At 37.4% G+C, this 23,595-nt stretch overlaps 3 protein-coding genes across 16 annotated transcripts; 2 read left to right on the top strand and 1 right to left on the bottom strand.

Moving 5' to 3' along the window:
* Positions 1-9,904: 9,904 nt before the first annotated feature.
* Positions 9,905-15,041, top strand: LOC117634270 (serine/arginine-rich splicing factor SC35-like). Of its 14 annotated transcripts, none has more exons than XM_034368297.1 (11): positions 9,905-10,169; positions 10,243-10,328; positions 10,413-10,491; positions 10,884-10,963; positions 11,101-11,167; positions 12,397-12,468; positions 12,959-13,189; positions 13,290-13,470; positions 13,989-14,197; positions 14,428-14,548; positions 14,649-15,041. In XM_034368297.1, exons 1-9 carry the CDS (start codon positions 9,952-9,954, stop codon positions 13,998-14,000), a joined length of 1,026 nt encoding a protein of 341 aa, XP_034224188.1. In that variant the 5' UTR covers positions 9,905-9,951; the 3' UTR covers positions 14,001-14,197; positions 14,428-14,548; positions 14,649-15,041. The 14 variants fall into 14 exon arrangements, with proteins under 14 accessions (XP_034224188.1, XP_034224186.1, XP_034224185.1 ...); XM_034368295.1 differs by having other exon boundaries at positions 14,403-14,548; XM_034368294.1 differs by having other exon boundaries at positions 14,292-14,548.
* Positions 15,042-16,959: 1,918 nt separating this feature from the next.
* LOC117634058 (60S ribosomal protein L21-1) lies at positions 16,960-18,557 on the bottom strand. Its single transcript, XM_034367959.1, has 2 exons — positions 18,236-18,557; positions 16,960-17,434 (listed from the first exon to the last, which is right to left on the bottom strand). Exons 1-2 carry the CDS (start codon positions 18,470-18,472, stop codon positions 17,177-17,179), a joined length of 495 nt encoding a protein of 164 aa, XP_034223850.1. The 5' UTR covers positions 18,473-18,557; the 3' UTR covers positions 16,960-17,176.
* A 1,808-nt stretch (positions 18,558-20,365) lies between these two features.
* LOC117635167 (dirigent protein 21-like) lies at positions 20,366-20,962 on the top strand. The gene has a single exon (XM_034369512.1). It carries the CDS (start codon positions 20,366-20,368, stop codon positions 20,960-20,962), a length of 597 nt encoding a protein of 198 aa, XP_034225403.1.
* The last annotated feature ends 2,633 nt before the right edge of the window (positions 20,963-23,595 follow it).

Below are 23,595 nucleotides of genomic sequence, written 5' to 3'. Positions count from 1 at the left end.
TATTTCCTCTGTTATTTCGCATTCTCACTAATCTGGTTTATAGGGAAATCTGCGTTATTTCCTAACACAAAAAAGGTATATAAGGGCATGAAAGAGGAAGGACAGCGATAAAGGTGGGGCTTTAGGGAGAAATTCCTTGACTTTTTGGTTTCCTAACAGGTGAGGGGAAGGTTTTTTTTCCCCTTCTATTCTGTTTAATGACTTATCATCTTTCAAGGACCCAAAAGTTCTAGAAAACTTCAAGCTGCAAGCCCATGAACCAAGATGGTATGATTCCTCCGGAAACTTCCACCCAAGTTTCTTCACCTGCATCACAGGCTTGCTGTCGAATGCATCTTTACTGTTGTTCCTTGTTTTACATGGTATTTATAATTACTCTTAACTGTTAATATATATGTTGGTATATGAAATTAAATCTTCAGAACATCTTATATCACAATAATGTGAGGGTTGTCATTTCTCTTCGATTTTCTCAAAACCTTTTCTTCTCTCTCTTTTCGGGAAGTGCATGAAAGGAAAAAGAGGGAGTGAACCAACTCTTCCTTTCTACAAGCGGGCGACATACATCAGTAAAAGAGGGACCTTTGTAGCAGGCAGGCAGGATGGTCCAATTCGATAGTGTATTTTCCAGCTTTACAGATTGAGACGTTGGCTGCAAGGATTGAGAGGGATTTTCTCCAAATCTTCGCAATCCATGGAGAGTCTACCACGAATAGATCTTGTGTGGGTCCTATTATGGAAGATATCAAAGCGTTGCTGAAGCAGGTCACTGAGGATGGATGGTTCGCCTTGCAAAATGTGCCTTACATTTGTGGTCTGTGATTTCTTGGTTTGTAGAGCTACCAGATTGTCTTCCAGATGTTCTGTAATTTTAGTTTTTACGGATCACACAGAGAGACCGGGAGTGCTCTATCAGAGGCAAGGTTCCTCCTTTCGCTAGAGGTTGAGTAGGTAGGCTACTTAAGTAGTCTAATGACCATACACTCATTTGGTGTAAAAATGCTCGCCTAATCCTTGAGGGCATAACCAGATTTTTGTATACTTGTTTTAAGGTAATGATTTTCCCACTCTAATTTTATCCACTTACACTCTTTTTTAGTTATAAAATGGAGTGTAAGTGGATAAAATTGGAGTGGGGAAATCACCACTCTTGTTTTATTCATCCTCATCAATAAATTCTATCGCATTTGTGCCAAAAAAACCACCGAACCAATTATAAATATTTGGGGAGCTTTTTATTTAGGTCAATAAGTATTTTACTATTTGAGCCAATATTCAACTGATTATGCTTGTTATTGCTTCTTCGATTGCAAGTGATTTGTTTCAGTGTTCATCATGTTTAGGCAAAAAAGAGCAAATAAATTTCTCCATTGAAAATTTTGAATATTTTTCTCAAAGAAAAGCAATTGGCCAAAGTCGATCTTTATATATGGAGAGGCACATCAACTCAACTAAGTAGAGATCGATGCATTCTCTGTATGTAAGGGGAAGGAAATGTTGCTCTCTGTCTAAAAATACCTGCTGCCCTTGCCTTTTCTTTTTATATTGGGTGAAAAGGTGAGAGTTGTTTTCTAATGAATCTGCATCGAGCAAAACAATGGCTTCAAAGAACCCATCATCCTCCTGGAGAGAAAAGGAAAAACTAAAACATGCAAATCTCTTCCTTCCACCAATTAATTTGATTCTGCTTTTAGTTTGCTCAAAGTTTCCAAATATCAGAAACAAAAGAGAGGCCTACGACTTTCAAAGTTTCCAAATTTTCTGCTGTGCAGTTAATCTCACACAGAATGCCGAATGCAGCATAAGTGCGGTTAATCAAGTTAAGCAAAACCAGCTTTGCGCTCTTCTAATCAATCCGCACTCGACCCCAATTAAAGCAGCAATATTCACTCAACCTCTTCCCAATTTCAAAAGAAGCAAAGGCATCAACACAAGCATTCTAGAAAAAAAAACGTTCTCGTACAAAACCATCATGATCAATAAATCTTAAAACAATGGTCATTTGCTCTTTGGTAGATGCATTTTTTGCTTCATCAACAAGAATACAATAAGTCAATTCCCCAACTTCCTCATGAATTTTAGTTCCCACTTTGTCAAGGAGAATATGCAACATCTCCTTTTGAATCAATGGTGAGGTATATTTAGCATTTCCCAGGGCATTCTCTAAAACAACTTCAGCAATTTCATCATTCCAATGCGCTGTATATTTTATCAATTCATTGAGTCTATGGATTCATCATGACCTCAAAAAGCACATGTTTGAAATGTAAGCCACCAAACACTCTCAATTGTTGCCTTTAGCCATAACCGATTCTTCCAAAATTTGCTCTTTTGGTTCTTTGTGAATAACTTTCTCAATATGTTGAGATGATTTCATTAAATCATCAGCACATCTTACACAAGTGTTATGTGGTGAAGATGGACCTTTAATGACAGGACCCGAATCAAATTCCGCTTTGGAATTCGAGTCGAACCATGTGCGTGTCCGACATTTGGCAAATGTCGGGCACAAAAGACCTATTTGCCCTTTTTCTTAAAATTTTGACTTTGACTTCTACCGAAATTTCGGCAGAGTCTCCCCTATATTTCGTTCAATCCCAAAACTTACACCTGTCAAAACGAGCATAATTGTCCAAACAACCAACAACCAGCACTTCAATAAACATGCCAAAAGTTCCATTCTCGCTCTAGGGCAATATATCAGAGCAATTTTGATAGTTTACGGATCACTTAATTGTTTTACATACCAACACTTTTGAACCAGAAGGCGCGGAAGTCACGATGGCCCGGTGGTGGATGTCTTGTGCACGCTACAGCCTGGGGGAGCAAAACAGTTGAAAGTGTGAGTGGACCAAAAATAAAGGTTCATAAAATATCTAAGAATATACTAACCCCCATTGTAAAAATAGTGAAATAAATCTAAATACGTATTCTGCATTTAAAGCATACTAAACTCAAGGCATTATATGTAAATCATATTCGAACTCGATAATTCTCGCATAAAAGCAATGAAATCAAATACAGTTGAGTAAAACTGAATATCTAAACTATCTTTGAAACATATTAAAATCAATGCAGTTACATATTTATAGAAATATATGCAATCGCTTTCAAGAGCAATAAAACTTGCATGAAAGCATTGAAATCCAAATTCACATAAAAGCACTGAAATCAAACCTGCAATAAAGCAATGTACTCAAAACTTGAATTAAAGCACTGCAATCAATCAAAACTACCACTCGGATGTACCCCTGTAATTCCGTCAATTCCCCTGGCAGGTCTCGGCGACACAAAGTCTATCCGAGCCGCAAACTGGCAGGATACAGGGGACTATAGTCAGCCTGATCCGCTGGCAGGTCTCGATGACACAAAGTCAACTCGAGCCGCTCTGGCAGGATTCAGGGGACCGTAGTCAGCCTGATCCGCAATCCTGGCAGGTCTCGGGGACACAGAGTCAGCCGAGCCGCAATCCTGGCAGGTCTCGGGACACCAAGTCTGCCGAGCCGCAAATCCTGGCACTCACGGTCCGAGCGTCCCCGAAACTCGTGAGGCAATGTCAAGTGCACTGACAGAACTGTAAATAGACTGGATGTCCGTAGACATCGGTCCAACTGAGGGTAATCACCATAACTGGGTACATGGTGGTTTAAAATACAATATCTTAGAAAAGTCTGCCAAATAACTGTATTTCAGTTAACTGAAATTAAACTGCTATTTTCTCTGATATAAATCTCAACTCTGCTTTCTATTACACTTTCTAGCATGTTCAACTAAGCAGCATAGAAATAAAGGATATTTTACGGCACAAATCATGCTCGGAAAACATTAGATAAAACTTATTCAAAATCAAATAATGAAATTTACTCATATAAACTCATTTATAAAAACTCATTTATATAGACTCAGTTATATAAAATCATTTATGGAAGAAAGTCCACTCACTCCTGGTCCGAGCCCGCTAGACCTCCTGACGGTCTCTCCTGCGGGCCTGTCTGGTCCCGGGTGCCTGGGTAAACCATCATGAATGTTTAATTAATAAAACTGCTCGGTATAACTTTTTAAGTAAAACCCTGCCCCCGACTTCTAGAAGTGCGTGCACTAACTTTAAAGTCATTTTCCTGCCCACTTAGGTATTTCAGATATTTACAATCGTCTGAAAAGACTCGAGACTTCATTAAGCGATAAACTTCCACCTTGGTCGAGACGGAACCCCGTGGGGTCCACGACCTCCAATGACCAATCTGAGAGTTCCTTTAAGTTCCTCACGTTTAAGGAACCATATCCTGCAAGTTTGGTCTGAAACTGACGATCGGATTGACCACGATCGTGAAATCATACAATTTCCAAACCCTAGCCCCAGGGTTCGCGATTTCGGAGTATCCGGGACTCCGATTCACAATCCGTCGAATCCTACACGATTCTGAAATTATTTGGAACAACATATCCGAAATTGAGCGCGATCCAACGGTTCGGTAATATTGAACCCGGAAATCGCACAATATGGAAAATCCGTTCGGGGCTCAAACGGAATCCAAATTGAGATCCGCGAAATCCTACGCGCTCGTGACNNATAAGGGTCGCAACAAGACACAGTGCCACTGCACTACCCTCACCCACGCACCCCAGCACGCGCCGGCAGCGATGGGTGTCTAAAGCGATTTCGGCTCGCCGGAAAAACTCAAAACCAAGGCTCCAAACTTCTATCCTAGGTAAAACACCCCATTTGGAGCCACTTTTGTTCTTGGACATACCCCGAAAAGTGGCCGGAAGTGGTCGAAAACGGAGGCCAAAAATTGGCTGAAACTTCAAGCTCAAAAATCCGATAGCTACGCTACAAATCGATCTAATCCTACCCAACAGGCAGCTAGAACAACTCGAGAGGTTCAAGATCCATACCTGGGTCGACGGAAATGGTGGCCGGAGGAGGGAGATCGACGGCGTTGAAGTTTTGGCGACCTCCCGGCAGTTTTCTGCGTTTTCCGGCCAGCACCGGTCGTTGGCGGCCGGGGGACCGGTCGGCGAAGGGAGAGGACTCGACGGCAGTTCGAATGCCACCAGTCCCGTGGCCGGTGGTGCCTTGAGGCGGCGTCAGTGAGCTCTGGAAGGTGGCGGGGTGGTCTGCGCGCGAGAGGAGAGAGAGGGCTGGGCTGGTTTTATAGATCCAACTTTGAAATATTTACGGTTGTGCCACTGAGACTCTTTTGACCATAACTTTCTCGTTACAACTCCGATTCGAGCCCGCTACATGTCTATGAACTCGTTTCACCGTGCTCTACGCAATGGCGCAAGCGGAATCGTCAAATTCCTTCTCGATCAAAAGTCACCTTTTTCTTAATAAAATATTCCGAGGGCAAAATCGTCCTTTTTCCAGAATAAATTAATTGTAAATTTAGGATTTTTGTTTTGGGTTATTACATTTAACATGTTGCAAAAATGCACATTTCTTTCCATCATTCACTATTTTCCAATTGTTGAACCCATCAGTATTTAGTGAAGACCCATTTGCTGGATTCTTTTTAAACACAAAGCATGGTAAACAATATGTCTTATCTATTCTAGGAGAATACTCTAATTAACCATGAAAATTGTGAGAATCAATAATATTGAAATTGATGTCTTTGTTGCCAAACAAAGTCCTTGGATACTCAAAAAGTTTAGGTTGATAAGGCCCTAATTTGATATAAGTCCTTCGAATCTCATCACACTGATTAATGGGGTGTTCACAAATTGGAATACATTTCCCTGGATCTCATTCTAAAGAACTAGTGTCAAACTGAATTGAAGTATCAATATTAGATATAAAAGGTGTATTCTTAGTATCAACATTAGATGCATAAGATGTATTCTCAGTATCAACATTAGATTCAAAAAGTGTATTCTCATTATCATTACCACTTTTTCTAAAGAAAGAATGAATAGTATTTCCTCTCTTCGCGGGTCTATTATCATCATATATAACATTATATCCTAACAAAAAAATATTATACACTAACAATCATATATATATATATTATATTCTTATAGTGAGAACCAAAAATACATATATAATCAATAAATATAAACAATAACAACTTAATTACTCTGTGAAATAGAACATTTATCAATTGAAATCTTGCATATATAATTATTGTTTTCTCTTTTCTTGTTGTTCTAATAATCCCCAAAATTTAACTCTCAAACCATAAAAATCTAACAATAACAATTCAAATTTAGAATGAAATAAGAAGAAAGAGATAAACCTACCAATATTGAAGAACCCACTGAATGATTTTGAAAAGAAAGATAGCAGATGTTTCAGTGTACTTTTCTCTTTTACTTTGTTTCGAACCCCTCTTCTTTTTGAGGTTTACTGTTGCTGCGATGTTTTTTTTACTGTTTTGAAGCCCTCTTGTTTTTTTGGGGGTTTAATGATATGCTAATATTTCTCCCAATAAACACTCTTAGAGCCTTTTCCACTTTGAGGGGGGAGGAAGCCATTGTTCTTCCTCCCTCTCCCCTCTTCTCGTCCTCCTTTCACCTCTTCTCCCATTTTCAAAGACAAATGGTTTTCTCTATTTGTCTTAGTTTTGTTATGATTTTCATCCAACCATTATAGGCGGCTGTGGTTCAGCATCGGATCTTCAACTGCATTTCGGTGTCGGATCTCCACCACCATCTTTTTTGCAATTTCTTTATGTTTGGAACAAGTTGCAGAGACTCTTTGGGTTCTCTATGTAGTTTTCACCTCTCCTTTTGTAAGAGTTTTTCTTCTCTCATTTGTGAGAGATTTTCATCTCTCCTTTGTGAGAGTTTTATTTGTAATGTTATGGCCTGGTTTTTTCAAGCTTTATCTCTTTTTTATTATTCTAAGTTTGCAATCTTAGTTGGGATGCCTATGCTAGAGTTTCTTCGATCCTGTCTGATCGTTAGTGATGACACATCAAATTGTCTTAATTTTGATATTAGACCGCTCCGTTATTGTAATGGCCCTTTTGTGACTAGTTTGTATTGGCCTTTTTGTGGCTAGTGACTTTTTTGGCTGAATTATGAATGCAATCATAGAATTTCTCCACACAAAAAAATTGATATGCTAATATTTTAATGATTGTTTTGATAAATATAGAGAAACTAATGAAGCAACATGCATGGGCCGAGAAAAAAAATACACTTTTCATATTCTTTTGTCGCCTTATTCCTTTGTATGGGCTGAAAAAAAAAGTGTTGTGTGATGCTAGTGGGCTAATATTTAATTATAGTATATTTATTTATACATTGAAGCTTAAATTGGAAACTTGGCATCGGGCTACAGCCCACTAGAGCCCCTTCTTAGTTCCGTTCTTGGTAGTGCGGCTAAAGATTTGTATAAGTTGAGGGACACCTTTGTAGGGCCCACTCCACATTATATTTCATTAATCCAAACAATTTATGTTTTAGATAATCATTCAAAGATCATCTCTACAAAAAAAAAAAAATTTACTTCAATTCGATATCGTTTGATCACTCAATTGTGTTATTGAAATTTTAGTACTTTCTTAAAGCACTGTGTTTATTGATTTTGTAGGATATAATTGGATATCGAAACGGTTTCCAATTTGTCTAATTTTTTGTAAGGATGATCTATGAATGCAAACTTAAAAAATAGATGGTTTGAATCACTGGAAAAAAAATCCTATGGTACCCTAAAGGATGTCCCTCAAATAAAACTATTTGAGAGATCCCTCAATGGAAGGGGACTGTATGTGTGTGTATATATATATATATATATATACAAATAGCTTCCATTGAGAGATCCCTCAAATAAGCTTATTTGATGGACACCTTTGTAGGGCATACTCCATATTGTATTTTACTCATCCAAACTGTCTATGTTTTAGATAATCATTCAAAGATCATCTCTACAAAAAATCACTTGAATCCAATATCATTTGACCACTCAATTGTGTTATTGAAATTTTAGTACTTTCTTGAAGCACCATGTTCATTGACTTTGTAAGACACAATTAGATGTCGAAACGGTTTCCGATTTGTCTAATTTTTTGCAAGAATGATCTATGAATGTAGACTTCAAAAATAGATAGTTTGGATCATTGGAAAAAAAAAAAATTTGTTGGGTGCCCTAAAGGGTGTACCTCAAATAAAATTATTTGAAGGATTCCTCTCAATAGAAGGGGACTGTATATATATTCTAAATGGGGAAGGTTTGGGTTGGGGATTAAAATACCATCTCCGTCCCTCTCCAAACACCATACCCAAAAAATTCCACGTACCCGTCTCCATACCCCTTTTTTGTCCTTCATACCCAACCCATTAGGGTCGAATCCCCACGAAAACCCTTACACGAGGGAAAAATTGTCATCCCTAGAAAAAATAGATAAGACTCACACCCCAACCAAAATGTTAAATCCTACATGGAATAACATTTTTCTCTCTTGCTGTTATTTTTGGTTGTTTGACCTTGTGATGTTATTTCATTATTTTTTTATTATTATTTAATTTATGTGCCTAGATTGTAATAAACCAATAAACAATATGTAATAAAATAATATTTTAATTTGACATATCGGGTGGAATGTAAAACTCTATGGCCTTTCTTAGGATTTTCTGAAACAAAAAGCTAAGGCTGCGTTTGGTTCATGGGAAAATGAGGCTTGGTGATGGAAAAATTGATTTCTCATGTTTGGTAAGTCCATGCATGGGAAATGGTTGCCTAATACATGGGAAAATAAGAGGGAAAATGTAACTCTCCTCCCCCACTTAGGTTTCATTTGCCCTTCCCATGGAAAAGTTTGGGAAAACAAGCCAGCATTAAATGCACATTTTTCATGACCATTTTGTCCCCGTTAACAATTTAGAATTACAATATAGCATTAAATGTATTCTTTTGTTATTTCATTTCATATGAGTATAATTGAAAAATTAAACAAACTTTATTTTACATTCCTACACAAATTAAATATGGGAAAGAAAATAAAGTGGTATTTTCCAGTTACTTTCCCAATAATATTACCAAACATGCGAAAAGAATCTTCTATTTCCTATCAAATCCATTTTGTGAACCAAATGCAACCTAGAGAAAAATTAACTGTGAAAACTAGAAATAAAGAAAAAAGATAAGCAGTTAATAAGAGAGGGTTGTGTGTGGCTCTTTATTGGCAGGTGGATTGTGAGATGGGAGAGAGGTTGGGTTGTGGTGAGAAAAATTAAGAAGTCTATAATCAGCGTACTGAAGGAGTTGTGTTTTCGTTTTATTTTTCTATTTTTCTAATAGAAATTGACGGTATTAGCAATTGTTAAGTTAAATGATATATGTCAAAATAGGCTAAATTGGTGATTTGCCTATGAACTTGCACTTAACTTATAGACCTCCTATCTTTTTTTTAAAAAATTAAGTATATAAATTTCTTTTTTACCAATTTCCCTCCTACAGCCTAAATCCTCAACATTTCATCCAATTTTCTGTTAAATCATTAAAAATAATAATATTTTTTTGAAAAAAAATAGAAGTAAAAGAGAACAACAAAAAACCTATCTCCGCCCACAGACCCACCCATTCGCACCCCCTCCTCTCTGTTTTTTTTTTTTCCCTCCCCCTCCTTTCTCTCCATGATGCGTCTGCCCATGCCAACTAGCCCCACCCCCAACGCACCTTCCCCCGCCTCTCTCTCTCTCTCTCTCTCTCTCTCTCTCTCTCTATGAGGATTTAGGGTTTTGATCTTAAGTAATTAAAAGTATTTACGCAAGTTCAGAGGTCCAAAGTTCGATACCCCATCTCCTAATATCGCTTGTTATAAAAAAAACCAAGTATTCATATATGAAAAGGAAAAATGAACATTAAAATACACACACAATTTTCAAGTAAGTTTGTACTTGGTTTAAATTTAAAAATTCGGAGATTCTTGTAAGAACTATCTCACAATGCACGTAGGTCATGTGTTTTTCAATTTATTGCACGAATGATCCTTGTAAAACTGAATGGTTCATATTATTGTGGGATCGAGTCGGTGTAATTTGGTTTTCTTTTGTACCTTTTTTCTTTTTTGGGGTATCAATAGCCCAAAGGTTTTTGGGTTTGGGTTGATTTTGAGCCCTAAATCCAAAAATCCAATCACCAAAACCCCCAAAAAGGGCCAGACTCCTCTTCATCCCTGGATATATTTGCAGTCGGGGAACCGCAACCATTCTTCAGGAAGGTTCTATTCTACCCCCCAAATTTACTCGCCACAAATCCAAACCCTAATCCCAATCTCTCTATCTCTCTTACAGAGCAAGAACCATGTCTCACTTTGGTAGGTCTGGCCCTCCTGACATCGCTGACACTTACTCTCTCCTAGTCCTCAACATAACCTTCCGTAAGTCTCTGTCTCTGCTTCTGCCCTGTTTTTATTTTTTGGGATTTAATGGCGGTAATTTGTTGATTTATTTAATTTAAATAGGTACGAGCGCTGATGATCTGTTTCCGCTTTTCGATAAGTATGGCAAAGTTGTCGACATTTTCATCCCCAGAGACCGAAGGTTGGTTGGGATAAAGCTTTTTGTTTTGTGTGTATTTTTTTTCTGTAATATGTTTGTTTCCGGAGAAATTGAGTAGCTTTGTTATGTTTGAAAACAATATTCATCAATGAAGAACTGCCAAGATATTGTTCTTGTTTGTAATTCCATTTAATCCTTATTTTTCTTATTCTCACGGATGCTGAGAAGATATGGGAATTCGACGCTTTTGATCATCTGTGTATTGTGTTCGGAGGAGCAATTGAGCTTCTCTTAAAGTGGAGGACTAGGAACTTGTAGGAAGTGCAAATTTGAATTATGTCCTTTTCCCCTAAGTTTTTGTTGTATATGTTTCAGTAAATTGTTTTTCTATTTGAAGACTGGATTTGGGTATTTATTTTCCTTTTGTGGTTTAGGACTGGCGAGTCTAGGGGTTTTGCTTTTGTGCGATACAAATATGCTGATGAAGCACAGAAAGCGGTTGAAAGGCTCGATGGTATGCACATTTTTATTTTTAGAAGCATTACTGTTATTGTTATTCCTATTATTTTTATCTGGGTTTAATTTGCCTTTTTTAAAAAAGAAATTCGTCTGGGCTTCCTAATTGTCTTGAAAATGTTAAATACTTTTCAGGAAAAGTTGTTGATGGTCGAGAGATAACTGTTCAGTTTGCAAAATATGGGCCAAATGCGGAGAGGATGTAAGTTTATTGTTTTTGGATGTTTCTTATATATTGGATTCATGATAGCTGACGCTGATCTTGAGTACCTGTATGTACCTGAACTATGAACTTCTAATAGGGTCTCCATATGCTTTTGCTACTGTTTGTTAAAACTTAGTCTATTTACTATTTGTTGCATAGGTTGCAGTTGTTTTCTATGAATCCTATACTCTGCTTTATGCTGGCAATTTTGTATGTATTGTTTTTTCTTTTTTATTTAACTAATCTTAAAAGCCCTCATTTTGGTCCCAAGGGGTTTTGATTGTGGAACCAAAGTTTATTTGTTGGACTAGAAGGGTTTCTGGCATGGAATCATGCAAGGATCCCATATAATCATGGCTTGCTTCACACCTGCAATGCCTCCAAGCCAAAACTGAAGGTGTCTGATCTGCAAATTTGTGAAGGAAAACATTTTTCCATTTTTTTCTTATGACTGGACCAGAGGAATGGGTTGTGACATCATCCGCCATTTTTCTTCTTCTTGTTCCAAAAATGACCAAAAAATTATGAATAACGGGGCAATCTGTGGTGGCGCGTAGGAGCTCATGGCAGCATCAGAAGGTTGTAGTGAGGTGGGGCCATTGGGATCGGATTAGATCTGGTGGGGTGGCAGTGGTCGTGGTTGTGGTTTAACGGTGGTGGTCTTGGGTTTAATGGTGGTGATTGTAGAGGTGGTGGGGTGGCTCTGGTGGTATGTTTTTTTTTTACAATGATGGTAGGAGATGTGGTGGTGTGTTCATTGGTCTTGATTGATGTTGCAGGTAATAAAAATAAAATAAAAAGAATACAGGGAAGAAGTAGATATACAGAGACGAGAGAGAGTTTTTTATTATTTTTTTGCCCACTTGTTTTTAATAAATACATGTGGCTTACATTTGGAGTCAATGTAAGCAGACATATGGGACCGCACTGTCCACACAGACACTTAACAGATTTGTTAATGGAATGGTCCATATGTGAGGTTTATTTGTGTTCGTATATGAGTTTGTAAACACTAAATAGTTCGGGGTTAACTTGAAAAGGGCCTAAGAGTTTAGGGGGTTTATGTAGTTGACACTTTTGTGTGTATATTTACAGTAAGTTGTACTTGAAATGATGGTAACTCGTTATTTGAACTGCATTGATAATGAATTCGAACCTTGAAAAGCTAATTTTGTTTGTTGTGTAGCTTCTATTTACCGTTCTTTACCTGGTCTCCCTTGTTTCAGTCAGAAAGGAAGGATTACTGAAGCTCTACCAAAATCAAGGTACAGGTCAAGAAGTCGCAGTCCTCGGAGAAGGTTAGTCTCTTCCCTTGGTCCTTCTTTGTGATGGATTGTATTCTGTCATATAATTTGAAGGTTCCTGAACTGAACATTGTATTTTACCATTGTCAAGTTTAATCATTTCATGCCGTCCTTCAATTAGTGTTCACTTGATTTTATTTTCTAGTTTCATTTTCATGTAACTGTATTTTTAACTTGAGCAAGAAAGACTGTCTTGATATTGTTCCTTTTATTTCTATAATTTCAATTTTACAATGTAATATGAAATAATGTCTCTAACCAATCTTATGTATCTAACTCACCAATTTGAATGGATGGTATGGAGAGTGAATATCATGGCTATTAGTTAATTTGTTTCTACTCAAATCCAAATGTGTTTTTTTGCAGATTTTGCAAATCAAGTTCATAATTCATGCTGAGATCATATTAATAATTGTCCTGATTTCTTTTACAAGCTTTTGATATACAAGTGAATGTGTGATATGTACTATTTAAAATCTTCCAGGTACCGGGATGACTACAGAGACCGTGACTACAGGAGGAGAAGTCGCAGTAGGAGTTGGGATAGGTCTGACCGTGACAGATACCATGGTAGGGACAGAGAATATCGTCGACGAAGCAGGAGCTGCAGTGCCAGCCCTGATTACTATAGGAGCAGGAGGAGAGTTCGCTATGATGATGAAAGGCGGAGTCGAAGTCGAAGTAGGAGTCCAATTCGAAGTCGTTCCATTGATAGGTTTTAAGCTCTGCTAATCATTATTTAAGTTATGTTCATAATCAAATACCGGCTCTTCCTTTATGATTATTTTTAATTTATATACTAATCTGTATTGTAGTGTCTCCCCTGCTCGGTGTAGCCCTAGTCCTCATAAGAGTCCTTCCCCACTAATCAGGAGCCGTAGTGCCACCCCTGCTAGACGTAGTCATGATGGACATTCCCCTACTTCTCGAAGTGTTTCACCACGCCATCGTCTTGCTGATTCTCGTACCCCATCCCCTCGAAATTCAGATGCTGATGTGAGTTGATGTCTACAGTTTTTGTTGCTTCTGGAACGATTACTTTCTCCTGCATGGGTGGAAAAGCATTGAACTGGTAACTCTTGAATCGATTTTGCAGGATTGATGTTTCTGGTTGTATGGAAATGATGGAAGCACCCTGAGTTGTGTAGTTCTTGCAGCTCTGCTGATGTCAGGGATCTTTGATCATAATGTGTTGTTTTATTAGGTGTCTTGAGTGCTAGTTTTGGTAGGACTGGTTTCTTTAGTATTTAACTATTTAATGCTGAGCTTTATATATCCTTTATTGATCTGGGATGGACTTTGTAGTTAGTAGATTTGGTATTTCAGTACTTACGAAGGATGTGCTTGTGTGGTTTCTTAGTGTATCTGCCTTTCATCTTTATATTTGTGTGTAATTTTAATGTTCACTTTTGTTCCCGCCTTACACTGTTACTGATATATGAGTCTCTGGTCTCAAGTTGTCTGGTTCAGTTTATAGGACTGATTCATCACGAACTATTTCTTGGGTTTTATAGTTATGTTCGTGAAAAGAGTGATTGAGGCTTGGATAAGAGGATGTTGATTTGTAGCCGTGGGTGCTGTTTCTAATTTGTAGACGGATGGTCGTGATTGTGATGCTGGTTGCAGCAGTATGCTGGTTTTAGAAGTATGATTGTTTTGGCAGTGAGAGCTGTTTGCAGGGCCAATAACTTAATCTGTTTTTCTCCATACCGAATAAATTTTGGTAAGAAATATGGTTTGGTTCTTTGTTTCTGAAAAGTGTTATATACTCTAGGATTTTAATGTTTTACCTGATAGTCCATGAAAGGAGTTTTTAGTTGCTGTGGCGGCTGTAAGTGGGTCTTAACCTGTGTGTAGCTCATGCTGCATATGAGATTGATGTGTAGTTCGTTATGAACCTGAATGGTTTGTAATTGCTGTGATGGTAGAAGTTGAACTGGTCTTTACCTGTAGCTGATGCTGCACATAAGTGATTCATTAACCCGGATGCGGATACCAGGCATGAACTGTGGATACTAACTATGAAACCTTGTATGCTGGGCTCAACTTTATGCAGCCACAGTACTGAGAAATGGTAACAAAGTTTACATTTAATTTCTTCAGGGTATTTAAGACTACTATGTTTAGTCCCAACCTGTTTAAAATTGTATAACCTTTGTGATGAATTTACATAGATCTTGTCTCACACAAGTTTGAGGCTCTAGCTGTGAAGTGGCAGCTGATCTGTATTTTGTTGTATCGTAATAATTTCTTGGGTGACTGAAGCTCTAGCGAATAACCACCTGCAGCTTGCAGCTTGCTGTTGCTGCTATTTTACGATGGGGTCGGGTAGGCTATTACCAGTTGGGGCCTTGACAATGGCTGATTGGCATGTGCTGATACCGAAAGATTTGTTTTGTCGTGTATGTTATGCCTATAACATGGATTGACAGTTGCCGGTCCTATGTTTCGAATTAGTCACCCCGCCATTAGAAGTGGCAAAATATGTACTTTGACAACGCCTGATCTGACAGAGAAACTATTTTGCGTTTTCTCATATATATAATGATCCTTCATTAGTCTTTCAATCCTTTCTAATTATAAGATCTGTTGCTTTTCTTGTGCTGCATATATCCGAAATTGCCATACGACCCTACTTGTCAGCGCATTATTGATTGTCCATTCAGGCTGGTATTTAAATTGGAGCTTGGATCTTGCATGTTTGCAAACACAATAGATCTGCTCTCAGGCAACTCATTGTCATGTAAATTTGCTTCCAATGTTGCTAAAATTACTCGAAATTTTGTAGGCTCGTCAGTTATCTGTGTTCTGGGTTCTCAGAAAATATGAAAAGAGGAAGAAAAAGTTGGAGAGGGTAAAGAGGCCAACCCAAGCTCAATGTATTCAGGTTGAACCCGGGTTATCCAAATTGATCATGTTAGGATCAAAGTTTATGTTATAACCCAAGCTCAATGTATTCAGGTTGAACCCGGGTTATCCAAATTGATCATGTTAGGATCAAAGTTTATGTTATAATTAAGGCTAATGTGATTAGTGGTCAACATAAACAAGAAGTTGAATGTAAATCTCCCACTATTAACAATGTTATGTGCTTGATATTCCCTTTATAGCCCGTATGTACGTGTCCTCAGGCCCTCATGAAATGACTCATAATCACTTTGGAGGATCCTTACAATAGTATGTGCAAAAACAGACTCTACTTCTGCACACTCCGACACCAGATGGTTCTTTGGAGCATTCCTTGATGCAATTCTGCAGCTCACATCTGATTGACTGATCAATCAGCTTATGGCACGAGTGCTCCTGGATCCTCACGGCGCGTGCATTGCCACGAACCACTGAGCAAGTGCCAAATTCAACTGCCCAATTAAAAGGGGAAAAAAAAAAAAGCAAACAAACAATAGCTGAATTATACAAAGTTATGAGCATAAACCCCGAAATAATGAAGAAGAAAAAAAGAATTGAAAGCAATAGGTTAATGGTGTTAAGAGAGAAGGTACCTGAGACAAGAAGAAATAGCAGGATAGGGTAGAATGTGAAGGATGCCTTCATCTTCAGTACCCAAAAAAAAACTCAAAGCTTCATCATTGTAATTAATTTGTAAGATAAAAGAGTCCTTAAAAAAGGCTGATGTCTTGTTATATACGGTGGCCAAGATTCTTACAGAAAATTCTAAAAAGGAAGAAAACTGGGCTGTATTATTTATCTCAAGAGACAGAGAATCAGTTCCCAGAAAATAATACTTTGGATAATTAAAATCAGAGAGATCTTCTTTTGGTCAGCAACAAAAGTAAAGGTACCAATTTTCCTTCTCTTTTTTTAATTTTTTTTTTTTTTGGGTACAAAACCAATGTACCTTTGGGTTGAGAGAGAACAAAATTAATAAGAGTAATTAGAAAGCAAGGTTTCTTTGTTTGAAGTTGGAACCCCAGCCCAGCTCACCTTATATTCTTTTCTTAAACCAATACATGGTAGACTTCAGACTAAATGCTTCTGATTCTATCTTATAGGGAGTTCATCTAGTGCCACGCTACAAGAATTTCTGCAATCATCGATAGAGGATGAAAGATTACGGTTAAAACATGGTCCTTGGTCATGCGTTCAAATCCCGTAAGACCATAGAGGGTGAAAGATTTGAACCATACACATACATAGCAAACAATGGGGAGTAAATAGTTTAAGATTTGCTCATTAATCCAAAAGAACCATTTGAAGCTGAAGTTTCTCAAGTTCATACCTGCATAGAAAGTAAGCAATGTAGGATTTATGAACCTTTAAAAAATTCACATGACTTTAGACAAACCATGTGTGAGTGTTTAGATTATGACAATTAACAAAGACACAGTAGAACCCAGAATTTAGTCCAATCTAAAACAAGTATAGGTGTAAAAGAGTGATATAATTAAACTTTGATCATTAAAAACGAAAACCACGAGGTGCTATTTCTAACACTTCTAAAGCAAACCAAGTGCTGGAAATAATCAGAAAAAACAAAACACAAATATCATAGGTAATTCCAGAAGATTTCCATATTCGCACAAAATTGTACTTGAAAACATCATGTATCATAAAACATTAAACTAAGCAGTTTCTGCTGCGACAGATGAAAGTACCTCAAAAATTTTCAGAAAACAAAACTAAAGAAACACTTTAATAAACTAGACCAGTCCTTGGTGATAACCAACACAACCGTAAAATGGATCTAATAGCCTCCCTTAAGATCATTGACGACATCGTAAGGAATGGGAGTAACAGTTTCCATGACTGCACCTTCAACCCTGAAACCTGGCTTGGGTCCCTTTGGCTGCCTCTTGGTGCTAATGACCTCACCCTTTGCCTTGGCCTCAGCCTTCAACTGATCATTCTTTATCTTCCTCAAACGGAATTCCTCAGTGCACCTTGAAGGCTGCACATGCTCCACACGCACATGGATCCTCTTCCTGATAATCCTGTTGCCAACCTGATATCATGCACAAGCATACAACTTGTAAACCTTCCAATAATCGATTGCAAAATAAAAAATACAACAATCATTTAGCATCAGGGCAAAAGAAGGATAGAATTCCTCAAATCATGAGACAAAAGGAAACTAGATTTATGACAATGATCAAAATTACATTGCTCAAGATTGATCCAAGTAAAGGATTAACCTACATTATCTCCATTGTACAAAAATGGTTCTTTCTAGAATCACTAAGTTACATAATCTTTTATTTCCATAAGGGAAAATAAATTAAAAACCTAATTTTCCGATCCATAAAGGAAAAACAGATTCAAACACGTCATAACACATCCAGCAGACATGCATAAACTATATATAATCTGCACAAAGCTTTCTATAGCTATTATTTCCCAATAGAAGCTGAACATTATTCACAACTTTTCTCGATCTTCCTTGCAGTGAGTTATAAACATCTAACATACAGTAAGCCATTCTCTAACAAGGTGTATTACCCAGCTTATCATTCAGCATAATCTAGACATCAACAGTACAATTAGCAGCTATAAACTAAAACCATCTGAAACCACAAACCACATAAACATATACATAAAATCCCCATTTCCGCCTAACAACAACCACAACAATGATAGCTATAATGTACCCAGATGTCACTGAACACTATTAAGTCGAAATCAAACCAAAAGTTCGGAAATTTCAACAAGAACCCACAAATCCAGACAACCATTCCACATAAGCAAATCATCAAACAACTGAGAGTCCAAAAATGAAAATACAGAAAACCCAACGAAAATGAATCACCTGCTTATTGATCTCCACACCGATGGCGCGCTTGGTGACGTTCCAGACGCGACCAGTACGTCCATGGTAGAACTTGTGGGGCATACCCTTGTGCACGGCGCCGTTAACCTTGACGTCGACATAGTCGCCGATCCTGTAGGTCTTCAGATAGGTTGAGAGAGGGATGTAACCCTTCTTCCTGAAGGCCCGCGAGAAGAGATCGCGAGTACGAGACCTGAGACCGTGTCCAGCCGGCATTTTTGAGCTGCTCTCTCTCTCTAAGGTTTGGAGGTTTCTTTCTGAGAGTTGCTGCTAAAGCCCTAGACGATGAGGGTGCGTGTGGATGTGTTATCTTGCTTTTATAGTATGTGCGGTGAGTGAGGCGGGTAGGGTTTCGGTGATCCGATTTTGGGGTTGAGATGTGGGCTGGGCTTACAGTGTGAACAATAAGAATTTTGTTTCATTGGACTAGCCCAAGAAGAATGGGCCACAAGTTTGGCTTGTAATCTGAACCCTGACCCAACATTTACCTAAAGGTAGGTGTTGTTGTGTCTTGGTCTTGCTAGAGAAAGAAAACAAGTTATTTTCTAGGCCCAGTTCAGTCTCAAAAATTGGCTCCACTCATAGAGTTTTTTGTTTTTTAAGTCAGAAGATTTAGGTGAAAATTCTGTTTGAGAATGCTTCTCGAAGAGTCAAAATCACTTTTTAATAACTAACAAATGTGTTTAGTTGAATAACTTTAAAGTGCTTGTGGGTCATAAAAGCGATTTAAGTGATTCTTCAAGAAGCATTTGTTAGTGTTTTTTTTCTAGAAAGCACTTAACAAAAATTTCAATGTTGTTCTAATACAGGCACTTTTAACTATGGCAAGAATCAAACTCTTGTCTTAGATATGAGATGATAAGTATTGTACCACTAAACTAAAAAAAAGAAATCTCACAAACCAAAATACTTACCATTCTCTTTTACTACGTACGATGTTAGGTGAGGAATCGAGGACATGACTTCTTCTTTTTTTTCTTGGTTACATAAAATGATAGTTAGTGGGCTACCATTCCTAGCCGGATCACTGTTTACGGAAAGCTCTCTCCAGAAAGTTCTTTACAAGACTCGAGTGATAGTTAGTGGGCTACCATTCCTAGCCGGATCACTGTTTACGGAAAGCTCTCTCCAGAAAGTTCTTTACAAGACTCGAATCCTTGACCTCCCTAAGAATGGTACTCTGAGGCATTACCGAACTTATGGATGGAGAACAAGACTTTAAGTGCAGGATAAATTGGCATATAGTTAAATTGGGATGAAACCATGGAAGCCACCAAAGTCAATCTAATTACCATCCTTCCATACAGGGTAAAAGCTTTTGCAATGGTAGACACTTTTCCAACTTTTTGGTGAAGACCATGTAGAAGACTTGGAACGAGGACCACATGGAACCATCAGGCATGGACCATGCTATTCTTTTCTTTCCCTCACAAAATTGCATATTCCAATAGACTCGGGGCACGTTTCGTCGTCTGTGGTCCATTTTCTTGCCCCTTGTATACACTTTTCTTTTCTGGCATGCAATTGCATATTTCCCCAAAAGACTGTCAGTTTTAAGTCGTATGTAGCTAACACCCAGGTTTTCCCTCTCACTTCGTTCTGTACTTTCTACACGCACCATTTGACCTTTTGATTTTTTTTTCTTGACAACCTTTTCTATTGAGTGGAGTAATAGTATAATAAACTCACATTACACGGATGTTATAGAATTCAAACCCCAAATTTTGCCTGAGAGTAAAACTCTAAATCACTATATTAAAGTTCCTTTGCACCTTTTGATATTTTAGTCGGTTGGTTGTAAACCACGAGAATTTTTTTAATCATTTAATCAATGCATTGAAGCCTCCTTTTCCTACCAGATCGTGGAAATTATAAGCAGAAAGAATGGAAAATAAATTTCTTGATTGAAGACTTATGGTTGTTTACAGCCTAGACTTTTGTCACACCCCTTTCTTTTCCACATTATTGTATAAGAAAATACATATATTATATATGCCAATTATTTATTAATTAATTAATCCATTTTTTTTTTCACTATATATAATCGGAGTTGCCCAAAATGAAACCATTGATCCTTTACTCTAAAACCCTTTTCGCTTTTTCTCTACAATGGCCAAGACCATCCAAAACCTCAATTCCATCTACACCATTTTCATAACCATTTTCCTCTTCTTCTTCTTCTTCTTAACCCTTGCCAATGCAGAGACTCACCGTTTCTCAAAACCCTTATCTCCGTCAAAACATGGTCTAAAGAGAGAGAAACTGAGCCATCTGCACTTCTACTTCCATGACATATTGAGTGGCAGAAACCCTACAGCTGTTAGAGTTGCTGAGGCACCCACAACAAACACTTCCTTGACTGTGTTTGGTGCTGTGGTCGTGATGGACGACCCATTGACTGTTGGGCCTGAACTGGGCTCCAAGCTTGTCGGAAAAGCCCAAGGAATTTATGCTTCAGCTTCACAGAGTGAGTTGGGGCTCTTGATGGCCTTCAACTTTGTTTTTGTGGAAGGGAAGTATAATGGTAGCACCCTGAGTGTGCTAGGGCGCAACTCCGTGTTATCCGAAGTGAGGGAGATGCCGATAGTAGGCGGAAGCGGGCTTTTCCGGTTCGCCCGAGGCTACGCTCATGCTAGCACTCACCAGGTTGACTTCGAAACTGGAGATGCTGTTGTGGAGTATAATGTTTATGTCTTCCATTATTAACTTAAATGATGTACGCTAGCTTTTTTTATTTTCTTTTTTCTGGGTTGTAACATTATATGAAATCCACTATTTGTGTTGATTTTCGGTGTGAGGTTAAGAGAGGTAGAGTATTTGCGAGAAATGATTGAGAATGGGCTTGGAAGTACCAATAGAAAACAAAGAGTCTAGAGTGGTTTTCTTGTCGAGGATATTAGACAACTTCTCCCAACTTTTGATGTAGAACAGATGGCAGATTTTATCGCGGTTGAGCTAGAAAAAGGACGTAGCAGGAATTTGCAGATTTGTTGTCGGAGCTCCGATTAGGACGCAAAATACCATTTCGGAAAGGGAACGACGCAACGAGTCAAACTCACAGCTTTGCTGTGATGTACGATGGATTTTGGCATTCTGAGGTCGTTTGGCCTTCCAAAACTGCATTCAAAGTTTCGTAGTTAATTCTCCGAATAAATTCTGTTTTTCAGTTTCGGAGTTACGTATTTAAGTCTCCGAATTAATTCTGTTTTTCAATTTTAATGTAATAACTCCCCTAGTAGTTCAAGAATTGAGAGTTGTGTATTTAGACAGGTTTGTCTGACGTTTCTGATTATCTCAGATCTTAATAAAACTATCCCATGAGAATTCCTCTTAATTTCTAGTGGAATCCAGATTTCTTGTTACTTAAAGTTTCGCTTGAAACCTTTGTTGCTTGTACTGCGTCAACTTTTCATGCTAATCGCTTATCTCATGCGTCTCTCCTCACTTTATTCAAGATTTCTTTTATTTTATTTTTTCAATAAAAAGTGTCTCTCTTTATGATTTCTTTTCAATAAAATATCGTTAATTCTTAAAATAAATTTATAATAGGAACTGCAGCCCCACACTAGGTAAATTCCAAGGCTCACATGGCGTGTAAGAAAATGGAGTTTTTATCAAAAATAGTCAAAACTTAACTCTCTTAAATTTATAAATGTTAGTATTAAAAAAATTCAAATATAGATAAAAATTCACTTAAATTAACCCAAATGCCCCCTAAATTATAACCTAAACCAAAAGGCAAATTGTCATGCTCTTCCGAGCCATAGGCTATTGTGACACCTAGATTTTGCCTTGCCTTTAGTTCAGTCATAGTTTTGCTTGTTCTTCTGATATTCTGTGTTGTTTCCCGAGCAATACCAAACTTTGAAGCATTTGCATTTAGTGATACCGTAAAGAAACTATTTTAAACTACAGGTGGTAAGTATACTTGTGACAACAAAGCAGCAAGAAACCTAAAGATGAACTACACACAACATATGTATTATGTAACTTATAAGAGTTCATGAGAAAATATCCAAACCCACCGATTCAAAATTATTATGTCAAGAAATTGACTTTAACTTTTTTTATTGTAAAAAAACTCCCAAGCCCACTGATTCAAGCCATAGTCGCAGAGATGATTTTTATTGTCTGGATTTATGAAATCATCGACTTTTTCCTTTTCTTCTTCTTTTTGGTAATTACATTGTTGTTTTTATGATAGGATTCATAGGCATGATTGAATTGACGGAGCCAATTTTGTTTCTATGCTCCTGCTATTTTGGGTTTTAGCTTTTAGGTGTAACTGAGTTATAATTAATTTAGAGGGTATTTGGGTCAATTTACGTGCGTTGTTGGCTATATTTGAAAGTTTGATGATAAAAAATTGACATTTATGAATTTGGGGGTTAAATGTTGGGTTTTTATTTTTATTTTTATAAAAACTCGAGAAAAGAGTGGACCACCCAAAAATTCATGAGAGTCCGTAGAAAAAGTCTATGAAAATGCACTAAATTCTATGATAAAAATCTAACAAATTCCATTAAAATCCATACAGAATCCCGTCAAAGTTTTTTGTATAGTCTATAAAAGTCAATTAAAATTCATTACAATCTAAATTAAATACCTATAAAATCTGTAGGAATCTTGTATTTGAAAAGGGAGCTGATTTTCCCACTCCTCTTTTTTCCACTTACACTCCCTTTTGCTTTTTAAAACTTTTTAATCAATTTTGTTCTTTTTTGTTCTTACTCTTTCATATTCTACCCTCACCCTTTATTAATGTTTTGATATGAGTACTCAATCAATCAATGAGAGTGAACCAAACCCAAACTTTTGGATTTCTCCATCATCACTATTACACAACAACAAAACCCAGGCTTTTGAATTCCCCTACATACTTAGAATGCTGAATTATTTCTATGAGAAGAATTCTTTTTTTATTTTTTTATTTTTTCTTTCTCTTCAATCCCTGGCTGTTTGTACTTTATGATAAGGTCCCCAAACAAAATGAAGGTATGAAATTATCTCATATGAAACAAAAAGAACTCCATTAATGTGAATTTGAAACTCATAGTCTCAAACTCAATTTCATTTTCCGAAATTCAGAGAACTCATGAATTCATGTTCACAAGTTCATCAATTTTTTTTTCCATTTGATATCTATTTTCCGAATCATTATGACAGAGAAGAGAGGGAGAAGAGGGAGAATAACATGGAAAAAGAAAATGTAAAAATGTGTAGTTAGATGCATTTTTGTTTCTTTGTGGCCACCTAAAATTTGTTTCCTTTAAATAAATATAAAAAATATGGTTGCAAGGTTTATTCCTGGGGCATGAGTTTTTGTAGCATGCGGCCCA

This window comes from Prunus dulcis, chromosome 7, assembly GCF_902201215.1.
Source record: "Prunus dulcis chromosome 7, ALMONDv2, whole genome shotgun sequence".
Taxonomy (NCBI): Eukaryota; Viridiplantae; Streptophyta; class Magnoliopsida; order Rosales; family Rosaceae; genus Prunus; species Prunus dulcis.
This window is presented reverse-complemented; position numbering and strand designations above follow the sequence as displayed.